The sequence below is a fragment of the Rousettus aegyptiacus genome, unplaced genomic scaffold, assembly GCF_014176215.1.
Source record: "Rousettus aegyptiacus isolate mRouAeg1 unplaced genomic scaffold, mRouAeg1.p scaffold_m13_p_8, whole genome shotgun sequence".
NCBI lineage: Eukaryota > Metazoa > Chordata > Mammalia > Chiroptera > Pteropodidae > Rousettus > Rousettus aegyptiacus.
In genome coordinates, this window is record NW_023416311.1 from 1296093 (window position 1) to 1311858 (window position 15766).

Here is a 15766-nt window from a genome sequence, read left to right on the forward strand (position 1 = left end):
CGCCGCCCAGAGACGGCAAATATTTACCGAGCAGGTAACTGAGTCAGCCCATCAGCCTTGGGCAGAGGCCCCTGGCTCGGTGACAGAGCCAGCCCTGAGGGGGACGCGGGAGCCTGACTTGCAGGTCTGAGCGCAAGGGAGCTAAGGCCGGCACAGCACCTGTCCTTAAGGGCCTGGCTGGCGAATCCCTCCCCCGGGCAAGCCCAGAGCTCTCCTTGCGGGGAGACTGGGGGATGGGCTCCACAGTGTGACAGGAGAGGTGGGAAGGGGGAGGAGGTCGCGCGCCGGCCTCTGCCCAGGCCAGTGCGGGGTCTCCTCAGGGCTGGACGGCCCGCGCTGTCCCCTGGAGGCACCGAGGGACCCGGCCGGCGCCGCGCACGCACTTTGCTATGGAGAACGCGGCCCGGGGATCCGGCCGGTGGCCACCGCTCCCGCTCCGGCTCCGGCTGCAGCTGGCGGCGCTGCTGGGGGCGCTCGCGCCGCAGGTGAGGTTCCCGGCGGACGCGCGGCGCAAAGGGCTGAGACGCAGGGCGGGCAGCAGGGGCGCTTCGCCGCGCCTCACCCCCCCTGCGAGCAGGGGTGGCCCCCAGTTGGCCCCTGGCGAGCGGAAACCTCCCAGCTTTGGGGCGTGGCCAGTCGCCCCCAAGAACCCCCAGCTGGAGAGATGCGCCAGCCTGGAGGGGCAAAGGGGACCCGACGCCTGCCCCGCCTGCAGCTGGGGCACGTAGCGACGCCAGGCCGGGGCGGGGGAGGGGGGGTCGGCCCTGGCTCTCCTGCAGGGCCTCGTGCGCCCTCTGGGACCCCCGCTGCCTCAGCAAATGCCTCAGTTTAAGGGTCCCTGGGAAATGCGCCCACGCGCCCAGTTCCACAGACAAACCAGGAGGCTCGCAACACGCCCCTTACCCACCACCCCACGCAGGGATAAGTGAGGGGGGGGGCGCATGGGGCAGGGCCGGGGAGCGGGAGGGTCCAGACACAGATGCCGCCGGAAGGCAAAAGCCGCGCCTTCGGCCCCTCCCCCCACCCCCGGCCTGGATGGAGTCTCCCCTGCTGAGCGGCTGAGCAGTCCAGTCCGGAGCCTGCTGAACCGTTATGGGTACCAAGCAGAGCCAGGCACCCCCACACCCCGGATTCCGGCTCTGAGCTCACCCCGCGTTTGCCAAGTAGACGTGTGAGTCCAGTGTGGTGACAGAAGGAAGAGCACTAGAAATGAGGAAAATTAGACATCCAGGTTTTTTCAAGCCAAGTCTTTCCAATGTTGTAATTGGCCGTTAATTCCACGCGAAATTTTAAACACCGTTTTGGTCAAACAAACCTCGGCTGCCGGCTCGGGCAGCGCGCGGCTGGCTTCTTTCCTGCCGCGTTGCAGGTCACAAAGGTCACAAAGCCGCCAGGGGAGCCAGAGGGGCTGGGGGTGGTTTCCTGATTCTCTCCCCAGACCTGAGGGTCCTGAGCCCCGGGGTGGCCTCTGCAGGGGTGTGGCTGGGCCACCCGGATGTGAAGCTTCCTGCCAGGAGCTCTGGCCGCACCCTGTTTGCTCAAGGAGGGACCGGAGCTGGGGAGTTAGCCCCACGGGGCCCAGATGCGAGGGCAGCTCCAGCCCCCGCCCCCCTCGGCCACCCCGGCCTCGGCCCAGGGTCCCACTGGGGCCTGGCACGGGAAGCAGCCAGGCTGGTTTGGGGAGGCCGAAGGGCGTCTCCGGAGAGGCGGAGAGGCGGACCCTGTGGGGAAGGAGGAAGGGAGAGGGGGCTGGAGTCTCGAAGAGGGGGGCCCAGCCCCGGTCTGCTGGTCTGCCGTTTGCCACCTGTGTGGCGTGAGGCCCGACCACCCTATCCCTCTCAGCCGCCGTCTCCCTCACCTGCCCCAAGGTGAGGACACAGCAGGGGTCTCCCAGGCAGGCTGCGAGGGCCAGCGCCAGTGACCTCATTCCTCCTCGGGAAACCAGAGGCCCTGGGGCGGGGGCGGGGTGGGACTTGGGACGCAGAGGCAGCCGGGGGAGGGCTTCCCCCATCGTCCTTCCTCCTTCCTCTGTCCTGCGGCGATGGGGGGCGGGTCCCTGGCCTCTCAGGGTTCGGGACCGTTTCCCGCCGCAGGCCCAGACGCTCAGGCCCGAGAGCCTCCTGCTGGTATCCACCCTGGACGGAAGTCTCCACGCTCTGAGCAAGCAGACGGGTGACCTGAAGTGGACGCTGAGGGACGGTGAGCAGGGGGGTCACCGCTCGGCCCCCGAGTTGGAGTGGTGTCAGCGTGTCATAGAGGGCGAGGACAAGGGGTCTGGAATCCCACAGGCCAGGTCTGCAGGCGACTTCAGCGCGTAGCGGCTGTGCGGCCTGGGGACAGTCGCTCTGCCTCTCTGAGCCTCAGTGTCTCCACTCGTCAAATGAAGCCACGGGTAACGGCCCCGCCTCCCGGAGCTGCTGGGAGGGTCACAGTCTATGCGCGTCGGGTGCTTGGCGTGGGGTCTGGTGCACGATACGCGCTCAGGCCCCGTGCCCCTGTCCTTACAGATCCCGCCGTCCAAGGCCCTACATACGTTACAGAGTAAGTGAGCCTGTGGCCCTCGTTGGGGGGCCGCTGGGGGCCAGGGGGCCCTCACTGTCTGGAGGGTGTTCGTGGATGGGGATGAGGGGGCATGTTCGAAGTATGGGAGCAGAGCTGGGCCTGCCAAGGTGCTTCCCACTAGCTGGGGAGTGGAGAGAAAGGGGCCTTCGTGAAAGCGGGGGGCGTGCACCCAACCCCCCGCCCCCCGCCCCTCTCTGCTTCACAGAACGGCCTTTCTCTCAGACCCCGCCGATGGCAGCCTGTACATCTTGGGGAGCCAGAAACAACAGGGACTCATGGTGCGTTTCCGGCGTGCGTGGGGTGGGAGAGGGCCGGGCTTCCGTGAGGCAGACCATGAGGGTCGAAGGGGCTTTGCCAGGACTGTGAGGGTTTTAAGGGGAAAACCTATGATTCTGTTACTTTTTGCTGAGTAGCAAATCACCCCACACTCAGTGGCTTAAAACCCAGACAGTGTATTGAACTCACAGCTTTGCAGGGTGACCGTTTGGGCTGGGGCGTCTTGCCTGAGCTTGTTCAAGCATCTGTGGTCGGCCACCCGGCAGCTAGACGGCTTCATGTCTGCAAGCTGGTGGGTGGCGGCGGCTTTTGACAGAGGTCACTGGGCCGTGCGTCTTGTCCTGCAGCGGGCAAACCCGGGCCCGTTCCCATGGCGCCAACCAGGGGGCCGGAAGCGCGAGCACTTTTCGAGCTTCGCTTGTGCCGCTTGCGAGGGCCTCGTCAGAGACGTCATGCGGCCAGGCTCAGAGGGCGAGGAGGAATGGGTGGCCGCGTTCTCTCGTCTTCCACGCCAGGGCTGTCGAACACGACTCCGGATTCCTCACGGGGAATGGGGTGGGGTCAGAGTTCAGCCGGGAAGGCCCGGAGTGTGCAGTTTAGGGGCGAAATTCATGAGAAATTTAAGGTCCCAGGGCAAACAGCCAGCACAATGAAAGAGGCTAACTTGAAGAGGTCCTGCTAAAGGGGTCGCTTAGCAAGGCGGGGGCGGAGTGTGGGAGATGAGTCAGGTGGCCCATCACAGTGGGGGCCGTTATCTGCCCTAAGCTGGGGGGAGCAGTAACCACAATCGGGCACCAGAGGGAGCCTGTGAGAGGGTCACCTGCCGGGAGCCAAGGCCTTGTGGGCGGGAAATGGCCAATCCATGAAGACCCTGCAGAGAGGCGATGGGGAGCACATGGCCCATCTCACCCCCTCCCCACCATCCCAACCTGACTGGAAGTCAGAGCTCGGGCACCCACTGACGTCCTCCGAACAAGCATGTCCCTGCGAGAGCAGGGCGTGGAGGGGGGGTCATCAGCAGGGCTTTAGTGTGGCATGTGTGGTGGTCAGCCACATCGCCCCCACTGCACCTGGGATAAAGCCCAGACCTGCTCTCCGATAGATGATGGATGGATGATAGATGAATGATAGATAGATACATCGATGCTAGATAGAGATAGATAGATAAATAGATAGATAGACAGACAGATACATACATACATACATACATACATACATACATAGATGATGGATAAATGCTAGATTATGGACAGATGGATGGGTGATGGATGGATGGATAGATAAATAGCTGATAGGTGATAGATGATAGATGGATGATAGATGGACAGATAATAGATAGAATACGAAAGATATTACATATATATTATGTAATTACATATATATATATAATTTCTTCTTCTGAGACCTTCGAGAGTGAGTTGCAGCCAGCGTACCCTTTACTCCTGAAGCATCATCACGTATTTCTAAGAACAAAGACTTTCTCCCACATAGTTGAATATAAATGATCAGACCCAGGAAATTTAACATTGATGCAGTAGCGTTAACCTAACCCACAGCCCATATTAACATCGTCAAGTACCTCAGTCGTATCCTTGATGGTTTTCCTAGTCCAGGACCCACACCAGGACCGCCGCTGCCCTTGGCCAGCGTGCCCGTCGGGTGTCTTTAAAGCCGGCACCGTCCCCAGCTTCTCTGAGACACAGCCCAGCGTCTCGGGAAGTGTTGCAATTACACCCAATGCGCAGCCTGCACGGGGCTCCGCTGAGACGTGCCCCTCTCCGCAGAAACTGCCCTTCACCATCCCGGAGCTGGTCCACGCCTCCCCGTGCCGCAGCTCGGACGGCGTCTTCTACACCGGTAAACGTCTCTCCCGCCGGCGGGGCCAGGTCCGGCCAGGAGGGACTGGGACCCAGGTCACGATGGGCCAGCCGGGCACCGGACAGAGGAGCGGCACCGCCCCCTCCCAGGCCACTGAGGGGCGGGCACGCTTTCCTCCCTGCAGGCCGGAAGCAGGACGCCTGGTTTGTGGTGGACCCTGAGTCGGGGGAGACGCAGATGGCACTGGCCACAGAGAGCCCCTCCACCCCCCGCCTCTACATCGGCCGAACACGTGAGCTCTGGGCAGCCCCCCTCTTTGCTCTGCCTAGACCTGGCAATTACTGTCCAAGCCGAAACAGCCCGTCAAACTGTCAGTCAGTAGACATGTCCCTGAGCACTGAACGAAGAGCCGGGGACAGAGCAGTAACCTGGATTCTGCCCTCGTGATGCTCATGGCTCCACCCCCAGGGCTGGGTGCTGGCGGCCCCCACCCCCACAAGACGCCAGCCCCTGGGATGGGGAGGGGCGGGCCACCAGGCGGGTGTGGCCGCTAACCCGCTTCTGGGCGTCCCCAGAGTACACGGTCACCATGCATGACCCCCGGGCCCCTGCCCTGCGCTGGAACACCACCTACCGCCGCTACTCAGCACCCCACATGGATGGCCCGCCTGGGAAATGTGAGTGCCACCCTCCTCTGGCCCTGCCCCGGAGAAACTGCCGAACTCGGGGGACCCCGAGTGCCATCCATGACCAGGCCCACTGCACTCTGGCCTGCTGACCTCCTCAGAGACCCCACATGCTCAATGACACACCCTCGATGGACAGCCCTACATGACCCCCTCAACACCCTCCTGCACCCTGAGCAGCCCTGACGTCCTCCATACTCCACGTGAGCCCCAACCAGGTCACCCTGGGTGACTCCCTACATCCTAGGTGACCCCGAGCAACCCCCACACACTGAGTGGTCCCCATACGTCTTAATTAACCCGCACTGTTGAATGACCCCTGACAAATGACCCTAAGCGACCTCCCCCCCAGGTAACCCTGACCACTTCTTGGAATTGAGTATTCTACCAACGGCCTGAGTGGCCTCACAGTGCCCCTAAGCGGTCCCTGGTACCCCGACTCCATCATCCCACATGAGAACCCGCACAGGTGACCCTGACCCATCACGAGTGACACCTCCACGGCCCCGACTCACCCCTTCGCACTCCCGAGTGACCCACGTGCCTCTGGAGCAGCCTGGGTGGCCATCGGCACATGAGCGACTACCCCACACCCTAAGTGACCTCTCTCAAGGGACGGGGACTGATTCTCACACCTGAGTCACCTTTGGATGACCCTGCCTCACCTCTACATCCTACGGAGCTCCCAGGTGACCCTGACTGGTCAAAGGGACGCAATGAACTCAGACTGATGTTCTCATGTCCTGCTAACTCTCCAGGTGCTCTCACCTGACCTCCACACACCTGAGTGGCCCTCCTGATGGCCCATACTCCGAGCAGCTCCCCCACACCCCAAGACACAGTGAGGCGCCTCGCGTCAGACCTCCCCGACTGCGTCTCCCCAGCCATTTTTCTTGGCAGACACGAGCCACCTGGCATCCTGTGGGATGGGCCTGCTGCTGACTGTGGACCCGGGCAGCGGGGCGGTGCTGTGGACGCAGGACCTGGGCGTGCCTGTGATGGGCATCTACGCCTGGCACCAGGACGGCCTGCGCCAGCTGCCGCACCTCACCCTGGCTCGGGACACCCTGCACTTCCTCGCCTTGCGCTGGGGCCACATCCGGCTGCCTGCCTTGGGCCCGCAGGACGCACCCGAACGCTTCTCCGCCTTGGACGTCCAGCTGCTGTAGGTGCCGACGCCTGGGAACTGGAGAGGCCCCTCTGGAAGTGTGGTAGCCCGAGTCCCAGGGGCAGGCGTGGCGTCTGACCATAACACTAGCACCGCTGAACCAGGGGTTGGTCAAAGTATTTCAAGCTGGTCATTTATCAAACTGGTTGGTAAATAACCAGTGCCCTGCACTCCCCATGTGATCCCAGGACCCCCTAGATCGCCCCACTGCTCAACGATTGATGGGCTAAAGTCTGGCCTAGGAGGGGTGCCCCCAGGTGTCTGCTCCCATGCTCCGGCTGACACCTGTTCTGCTCAGTAGCCTTACTGGTTGTTAAAGGCCACCCTTCCTTACAGCACTGAAAACCTGAGTCACCATCTCGGGGGACCAAGAGATAGATGGGGAAAATTGGGGACTATCCATTCCTTCGGTTTGTTCCACAAATGTTAAATGAGCATTTACTATGTATTAGTCACTGTTAGGCCCAGTGTTCCTACCTACAGGAATCTGAGAGTCTAGTAGAGGAGACAGGTGTGTAAAGAGGCAATTAGGGTATGATAAAGGCTGAGACACAGAGAATACATTTGCTGTGGGAATGTATAGGAGATGTACCTACACTGAAGACAGGTGGCAGGAGCCAAATCATAGAAAGCTTCCTGGAGGAAGGGACATCTAAGTTGAAACCTAAAGGATTAGTGGGGGAGAGGGGAGGGAGGAAGGGGAGAGAAAGAGAAACAGAGGAAGGAGAGAGAGAGAGAGAGAGAGAGAGAGAGAGAGAGAGAGAATATGACATCGAGGTAACAGAAAAAATTAAGTAGGTTGGAGCATTAATCCGAGCAAGAAATAAGGCCTGAGGTTAAGTTAAGTGGGGATCTTGTGGCAAAGTGTTCATGGAGAAGTCGTTGGAGGGTTTTAAGCAAAGAAGTGATTCGATGATGTTTTCTTTTCGTAAAAATAGGGGGCTGCAGTGTGAAGAGTATCTCAGTGGTATGGGGGAGGAAGCATGCACTTACGAAGCATTGCACTAGCTCAGGCAAGAGAGGAAGACACTTTGGACTAGGGCAGAAACACTAGAGATGGAAATAAATGGCAGGGAAGAGGTATTAAGGAAAACACAGTAAGATTTGGTGATGAGGGAGTTCGGTGATTGCGAGCAAGGAGTCAAGCATCATGCTCGGGTCTCTAGAAGTGCATGGGTTCTGTCGTTTTCAGAGGTAGGGAGCATTACGGGAGGAGGAGGAGGCAAGGAATGCAGTGGTGAGTTCAGAATTAGAAAGCAGCTCTCGAAAGAGGTCTGGGCTAGGCATAGATTCAGACACAGTGCCTATGGAGTTTGTTGGTTAGCTTCTGCTGTATAACGAACCACCTCCCGAAACTTAAGAGCTTCAAAACAACAAACATTTATTATTTTTCAATATTCTGTGGGTCAGCTGGGTGGTTTTCTGGGCTGGGCACTCTTGGCTAATACGTGCAGTCAGCTGATAACTTGGATGATCTAGGATGGTCTGGTTCACCTGTCTCATAGTCAGTGGCCTGTTTGGCCTGGAGAGTGTCAGATAAGGTCTGTCATGGTCCCAGCAGGCTAGGCTGGGTCTCCTCCCATACTGGTCTTGGGGTTCCAAAGGACAATACAAGAGGACGAACTCCAGTGCATAAGAATTTCTCAAGCTTCTCCTTGTATCACATTTGCCATCATCTCAATGTCCAAAGCAAGTCACGCGGCCAAGCCCAGAGTCGACGTGGAAAGGGACGATGAGAGAACATGGGAGCAGTGGTAACTGAAACTACCCACCACCATCGCTCATCCTTCTCCCCCTTTCCTGTCCCCCACTAGGACGACGCTGTACGTGGGGAAGGGTGAAGCTGGCTTCTATGTTTCCAAAGCACTGGTTCACACAGGGACGGCCCTGGTGGTGAGAAGGGGTCTCTGAGGGGCTGGAAAGAGGGGATGGAGCCGGGGGGAGCCTCCCTCATGCGTGATTCTCCTCCTGCTGTAGCCTCGGGGACTGACCCTGGCCCCCATGGATGGCCCCACCACAGACGAGGTGACACTCCAAGTCTCAGGAGAGCGCGAGGGCTCACCTAGCACAGCTGTCAGATACCCCTCAGGCAGTGTGGCCCTCCCTAGCCAGTGGCTGCTCATCGGTGAGACCCTCTAGCTCAAATTTGGAACAGACGAAGATGAAGGACCTGGGGTCCTGGCTTCCGAGCCATAAGGCTGAAGTCGCCTTCAGCCCGCTGACTCGTTCTGTGTCCCTCAGGACACCATGAGCCACCCCCGGTCCTGCACACCACCATGCTGAGAGTCCATCCCCCCCCAGGGAGTGGGACTCCTGAGACCAGACCTTCAGGGAGTACGCAGCCCCCAGCCCCCTTCCCGGAGGTCAGTGCTAGAAGGGCAGAGGGCTTGGGGGGCAGACTTGGAAGATGGGCGGGCAGCCGCTGGAGCTTTACTACAGGCTTCTGTGAATAACGCTTGGAGGTGGGTCAGTTGACATCACACAGTACCCCTTTTTTTGTTGTTATTGTTGCCAGAAACTTGTTAGACATGTCGACATGATATTGGCTATCTAAATTGTGAAACACGAGTTGGTTTCCTTTACTCTTCTTCGATGTAAAAGTCACAAAATGTTTATCGATGGAGGAAATGAAAGCAAAGAAGAACTATAAAAGCATGTCCTCCTGGGCGAGGGCTGGACAAGCATCTCTCGGTTACAAAGGAACAGCCCTGCCCTGGAGCAATAATCCTTAAATCTGATTGCTCATTAGAAATACGTGGATAGCACTCTAGCCCCACTGAATTCAGAATCTCCGGAGGTGGCTATCTGCACTTTTTTGCTGATGCCCCAAGAGCACCTGTAATTTTTAGTGACGTCCCAGGAGATGCTGGCCATTAGCTAGGTTTGGAAGACCAATCTCCTGAGGCGCCACGATGTTTCAGCACCACGGAGAGCGCACACCATCCGCACCATAGACCACACACTCGCTCCTTCGGCACCATGGAGAGCACCGGGGGGGGGGGGTGAGATGTCCCACCCCACACACCCCCGCTCGGCGCCCCTTCAGCACCATGGAAAGCGCCACCCCGCACAGACCACACTCGCTCCTTCAGCACCACGGAGAGCGCCACAGCCCCGCCAAGACCCCCGCTCACTGAGCCCTTCAGCACCACGGAAAGAGCCACGCTCCACACCACAAAGACCACACACTCGCTCCGTCAGCACCACGGAGAGCGCCACGTCCCACCCACAGACCGCACCCACCCAGTTAGCCCAGCCCTGTACTGGGTGATAAAGAAGAGTTAGGGGGAAAGTTGCTAAGAGTGAAAGCCCGTTTTTCCCCAGCTCCTGAGCCAGAACCAACCTTGGGCCCTGGAGCCACATCCTGAAGAGAAAGCCCCAGACTTGTATCCAGGGCTGGGACCTCAAGACCTGCTGGCAGCCAGCCTCACAGCTGTCCTCCTGGGAGGGTGGATTCTCTTTTTGATGAGGCAGGTAAGCCCACCACCCCAACCTCAGGACCATTTTAGGGTGTCCTAGAGGGAACTCTGTTCCGCCTCTCCAAGACCACCCCGCTCCGATTCGGCCCTTTCCCTCCCGGCAGCTCCCCAAGCCCTTGCTACTGTGTGTGCTCTGTGTTCCTGGTCCAGCGCCAGCCCCCCTCGGGCACAGCTGCTAGGCCCACCATGGGACAGGGCCTGGCAGGGGCTGGGCTCTTAGGCCGTCATGTTTTAGCAGCAGCAGCAGCAGCTGGCAGAGAAGCAGCAGGCTCCCCCAGCACCTGCGCACCCTCCTCTCACCGCACAGAATGTTCTGTCCCAGCCCGCGGGGGCCACCCCGCAGGACAAGAAGAGGCTGCAAAGCCCCTCGGAGCCAACTGAAGACCCCGAAGGTGAGCTGAGGTGAACAGGAAGGGGCGGAGTCAGGGACAGAGGAAAGAAAGGGCATGGTTTAGCTTCGGTCGGTTTGTTAGAAGACAAACCTTGGGATAGTGAAGCCTAAATGAGTTTAGAGTATTTTGAATAGTGCCTGCTATGTAGTTCAGCATTCTGGAAATTTCTGCCATCCTTTTCTATTGTCATTAATTTCCAGGACTCTGGATGCAGAAAGAACCGGATATAGATGTAATTCCACAGTTCGTTAACTTTGATGCATTGCTCACTCCCCTGAGCCTCAGTATTCTCATTTGTCATATGAGAATAGTAATGCCCGCTTGGTTATATCGCCTCGTGGGGAGAGGTCACCACCATCTTTATTATTAAATCATATTGAGGGGTTATTAACACATGAACTAAAATAGCGTATGTGGTAAATTACCCAGGTGCCACTTGGGACCTTTCCCCCTCTTTAGAGGTTTTTATTTTTAAAACATTTCTCTCTTCTTTTCTCAATTCGCTCCCATAAACATGCCCTTCAAGCCTCCTTCGGTATCTGTGGGATGCCCCTGGGAGATCCTACGTGTCTTCACTAGTCAGTCCAGGCTGTGGGCTGGGCCGGCCTTTGGTCCTTTGCGGGAACTGTTGCTGGCAACCCCTGGCCACTGCTCAAACCACGACCTCGTGCCCTGGAGCCACTCTGCTGTCACCTTAACTAGGGCTGAAGCCCGCCCCACATGTGACTCGATGCTCTAATATGGCCACCTGTGTTCACCTTCATGTTTGCCGTGCCTCTGCTGGGGGAGCAGCTCCCCTCCTCAGGGGTCGACCCCCACTGCGGGGTTGCCTGAGCCCTGAGTGTTGCAGTTCATGCCACGTTACTGGCTCTGGGGGATACCACTGCACCCCAAAACAATCATCTCCTTGGACTCCTGACTTGAGCCAAGTCTGGCTTATTTTACCCCAGACTCCATCTTTTCCCAGGTAGTCCTGCAGTTGGCCCTCACCACCACTGTCCCTTAGACCTGTCACTGAGGTGACACGATTCCTTCCCCAGACACCTCACTTCCCTTATGCGTCAGTAGATGCCAATAATCCTTGGAGGAGAAAAGAGGGTGTTAAACCCCAGCCCTGGCTCAGCCAGGGCACCTCATTATAGAAAACACCTAAACTTCTTTACCCACCCTAAGGAATCAAAGCGATATCAATGCTTCGGGACAAGAGCCCCAGAAAATAAAGCACCCAGACGGAGCATGGGACCGCTCCTAAAACCCAGTGACAACAGTCTCTATGTAACACTGAGTTGCTCCTGTGTTTAAAGGCGCACTTTGCCATCTTCATGACCTCTAGGCAGAGCCTAAGAGGGTCCGGGCAGGTTTTGGGCAGTGTGATAAATGCTGTCTCATGGGGGGCTGTGCGAACAGAAGTGTCCTGGAGTAGATGGGTAAGCTGCGCCCCCAAGCATGAGAAGGAATTACCCGAGTGACCAGAGGGGAAGTAGAGCGGGAGCATCCAGGCGGCACCAACAGCCCAGGCAAAGGTTCTGAGGAGAGAGGAAACGGGGGGTACATTTCGGAAGCCGACGGGAAGGCCGCACACTCACGCCCGTGGATAAAGTAAATGAGCGAAGCAGGCGTGTGGGAGAGTAGGGAGTGATGGGGACTGTGGCAAATTGGAGAACAGGTGCCTTGTCTGCACTGCTTTACGGATGGGAAAATGCAGGGCGTGGCAGTTAAAAAACGTGCCCAAACACGCACACAGAGCAGTACCAGGCTTGGGACCCGGGCAGCCTGGCGCCAGGCCGGGCAGGGCAGTGTGGGCGTCTGGAGGAAGGGGGCGGCGGTGGCTCCTGACACCCACCGTTTCTCCGCCTAGCTGAGCAGCTCACTGTGGTCGGCAAGATTTCCTTCAACCCCAGGGACGTGCTGGGCCGCGGGGCAGGGGGCACCTTCGTGTTCCGGTGAGTGGCAGCCAGGAGCCGGGCTGGACATGTGGCTCTCACAGCCCTTTCGGCCACTGTCCTCCAGAGAGCCATTCTTTCAAAGAATCCCCGAGGCGGGTGCAGGCTTCAACCCCTTCCTCTGTCTGCCCTCTCTGAACCTCACCCCCCGCCTCCCAGGGGACGGTTTGAGGGGCGGGCGGTGGCTGTCAAGCGGCTCCTCCGTGAATGCTTCGGCCTGGTTCGGCGGGAGGTCGAGCTGCTGCAAGAGTCGGACCGGCACCCCAACGTGCTCCGCTACTTCTGTACCGAGCGGGGACCCCAGTTCCACTACATCGCCCTGGAGCTCTGCCAGGCCTCCTTGCGGGAGGTGAGCCGGGGCCAGGGGTTGGGGGCGGGGCGGGGCGCGTGCCGGCCTGGAGGGGCCAGTTGCAGAGTGACGCTTGGCCCCTCGCTGCTCCTCAGTACGTGGAAAACCCAGAGCCGGACCGCTGGGGCCTGGAGCCCGTGACGGCGCTGCGGCAGCTCACGTCCGGCCTGGCGCACCTGCATGCCCTGCACATAGGTACCGCCCGCCTCCTCCTCTCCCCGCCCGCCCGCCCTGCCCCGCCCGCCTCGCTCTCACCGGCTCTCCGCCCTCACAGTGCACCGGGACCTGAAGCCCGCCAACGTCCTCGTCTCGGGGCCCGACAGCCAGGGCCGAGGCAGGGTGGTCCTCTCCGACTTCGGCCTCTGCAAGAAGCTGCCTGCCGGTCGCTGCAGCTTCAGCCTGTGCTCGGGCGTCCCCGGCACGGAGGGCTGGATGGCGCCCGAGCTCCTGCAGCCGCAGCCCCCGGAGAGCCCTGTGAGTCCTCCCGCCGCCCCGGCCCAGGGCCTCGGCCGCCAGGCGCTGGGGCACCTGCCGCGCGAGCCTGAGCCACGCCCCCCCCGCCTGTTCCTTCCTCTGCAAAGTGGGATGATGGATCCCTTCCTTGAGCAGGGGCTTCCTCCAGGCACTATTTCGCCGCCCGGGGGACACTGGCCCATGTCTGGAGACACGCTGGGGTTGTCATGCTTGGCGGGGCGGGGTCGCTACTGGCTTCTGGTGGGCGGAGGCCAGGGCTGCCACCCCACGTCCTGCCACGCCCAGGACAGGCCCCGCAACGAAGAATCACCAGGCCCAAACCGTCTGCCGCCTGACGCTGAGGAACCCTGAGCGCTAAGTGTGTTCAGCGGTCACCGTGCTGCGGAGTCACCGGGCACTTAAAAGAAAGCCGCTGCCCGGGCCCACGGCCAGCGATTCTAACCTGACGAGCTGGGCCAGGGCCTGGGGGGATGTTGATGCGTAGCCGGGGCGGAGGGTTTGGGGCGCATCGGATGAGCTAACACAGTCTAAGCACAGAGTGGAATCTGACCCCCCCCTGCCCCAGATGCTTACCTTTGGGGCCCCGGGGCTGTAGATGTTTTTTTTTTTTTGTCAGCGAGTGGGTAGAAGCTGGTCATGGGCGTGGATGAGAGTAATAGGAAAGGTCAGTCACTAGGCAAATCCGCCTGTGCCTCGGAAGTCTAGAGGAAGCCGGAGCGGCCCCCCTAGGCCCGAGGACCGCAGGCGCCGTGCGAGGCCTGTTCGGGTTTTGTTTTCTCAATTAGTGGCCAATATTTTAACTTTGGGGAAGTTGCACAAGGAAATCTGGATTTCTGGGTTCTTGGGAAATGGAACTCTGCCACGCCAAGAGGGTGGCCCGGAGGCAACCAGCAGAGCCAGGTGCCAGGTGCTGCCCGTGCCAGAGCGTGCGGTCCTCGCCGCCGCCTCACTGCCACCTGCCCAGCTAGCTTCGCACCTGGAGGAGTGACAGTTGGAACCCTGAACTAGCTCAGCGGGGCCAGAGATTCTGGATGAAAACCACGGGCCCCTTTCAATGGCACAAAGGGGAGGCCGGGTGGCTCGGCCCGGGGGGAGGCCACTCAGGAAGTGGCCTTGGGTTCCGCTCCGGCCCAAACCCGCACAGGAGAACTCAGCCAGGCAGACTTCCCGGAGGCGGCGACCTCCTCCTCACGCTCTTCTCCCTGGCCCCAGACCAGCGCAGTGGACATCTTCTCCGCGGGCTGCGTGTTCTACTATGTGCTCTCTGGAGGTGGCCACCCCTTCGGAGAGAGTCTGTATCGCCAGGCCAACATCCTTGCGGGGGCTCCCCGTCTGGCCCACCTGGAGGAGGAGGCCCATGGTGAGGGGACCTGGCCCAGCAGACTTCGGGGAGCCGGGCACGAGGCCGGGCGGGCCTGAAGCCACCCCGTTTCCCTCCAGACCAGGTGGTGGCCCGGAGCCTGGTGGAGGCCATGCTGAGCCGGCTGCCGCAGGCGCGCCCCTCTGCCCCCGAGGTGCTGGCCCACCCCTTCTTCTGGAGCAGAGCCAAGCAGCTCCAGTTCTTCCAGGTCAGGGGGGGACCACGGGACCAGCCCCAGAACGTCCCAAGTTTGGGTTCTGTGCAACTTCCCCAGGGAGAGGGGAAGCCGGGCGGGGACTTGCCTCCTGGGCCAGGTGGCCTGGCCCCTTATTTCAGATCGGACAGAGCGTGAAGCCTCGTCGGGGCTGCCTCGGCACCGTGGCCTGCTCGATACGCTCCTGGCCCAGCTGCCCGTCCCTCTCGGCCCCCGTGGCTCACGCCGTGCCTGTGAGCCCGCTCAGACTTGTGCGACCTTGAGCAGTGGCTTCGTGCTGGGGGCTCGGTTTGCTCATCTGTGAGCAGGGGCGACAGCACCTCCTTCGTGGGCCAGGGAGGACTGGGAGGGACACCGCAGGGTGGGCGCTTGGCCTTGTGGCCTCTGAAGCCAGGCACAGGCTCAGGAGTGCTCTGGGGTCCCAGGACGTCAGCGACTGGCTGGAGAAGGAGTCCGAGCAGGCGCCCCTGGTGATGGGGCTGGAGGCGGGGGGCTCCATGGTGGTCCGTGGCGACTGGTACAAGCACATCTCAGTGCCACTGCAGACAGGTACCGGCCAGGCACGGGCGGGCAGGAGAGGGGGGGCGAGGGGACCCGGCAGGGCAGCCCCGCCCACACCTCCCATGCCCACAGACCTGAGGAGGTTCCGGACCTATCAGGGGACGTCGGTGCGAGACCTACTGCGGGCCGTGAGGAACAAGGTGCGTTCCAGGGCCGGGGTCGTGGGGGCCCTCGAGGGGCCGGGCTGCCGCTGAGCCCCACCTGCCCTCCGCTCTGACCCCTGCAGAGGCACCACTACAGGGAGCTGCCGGCCGAGCTGCGGCAGGCGCTGGGCCACGTGCCCGACGGCTTCGTCCAGTACTTCACCGCCCGCTTCCCGCGGCTGCTCCTGCACACGCACCAGGCCATGAGCGGCTGCGCCTCCGAGAGCCTCTTCCGGCCCTACTACCCGCCGGCCGCGGGCGCCGCAGGGAGCTGAGGCCGGCCTCGGCGTCGGGAAGGACCCAGAGGCCTGGCAGCCGGGGGACGGACGCTGGGGCGGAGC

At 60.7% G+C, this 15766-nt stretch overlaps 1 protein-coding gene across 1 annotated transcript; it reads left to right on the forward strand.

Annotated features, from left to right (window-relative positions):
- Window positions 1–389: 389 nt before the first annotated feature.
- On the forward strand, window positions 390–15700 carry ERN2 (endoplasmic reticulum to nucleus signaling 2). The gene is made up of 22 exons (XM_036225864.1): window positions 390–485; window positions 2094–2199; window positions 2508–2541; window positions 2768–2840; window positions 4623–4695; window positions 4841–4948; window positions 5232–5333; window positions 6243–6507; window positions 8325–8403; window positions 8488–8635; window positions 8752–8879; window positions 9835–9984; window positions 10228–10381; window positions 12240–12324; window positions 12484–12673; window positions 12769–12868; window positions 12948–13147; window positions 14360–14507; window positions 14588–14715; window positions 15147–15270; window positions 15355–15422; window positions 15509–15700. Exons 1-22 carry the CDS (start codon window positions 390–392, stop codon window positions 15698–15700), a joined length of 2751 nt encoding a protein of 916 aa, XP_036081757.1.
- Window positions 15701–15766: the final 66 nt, after the last annotated feature.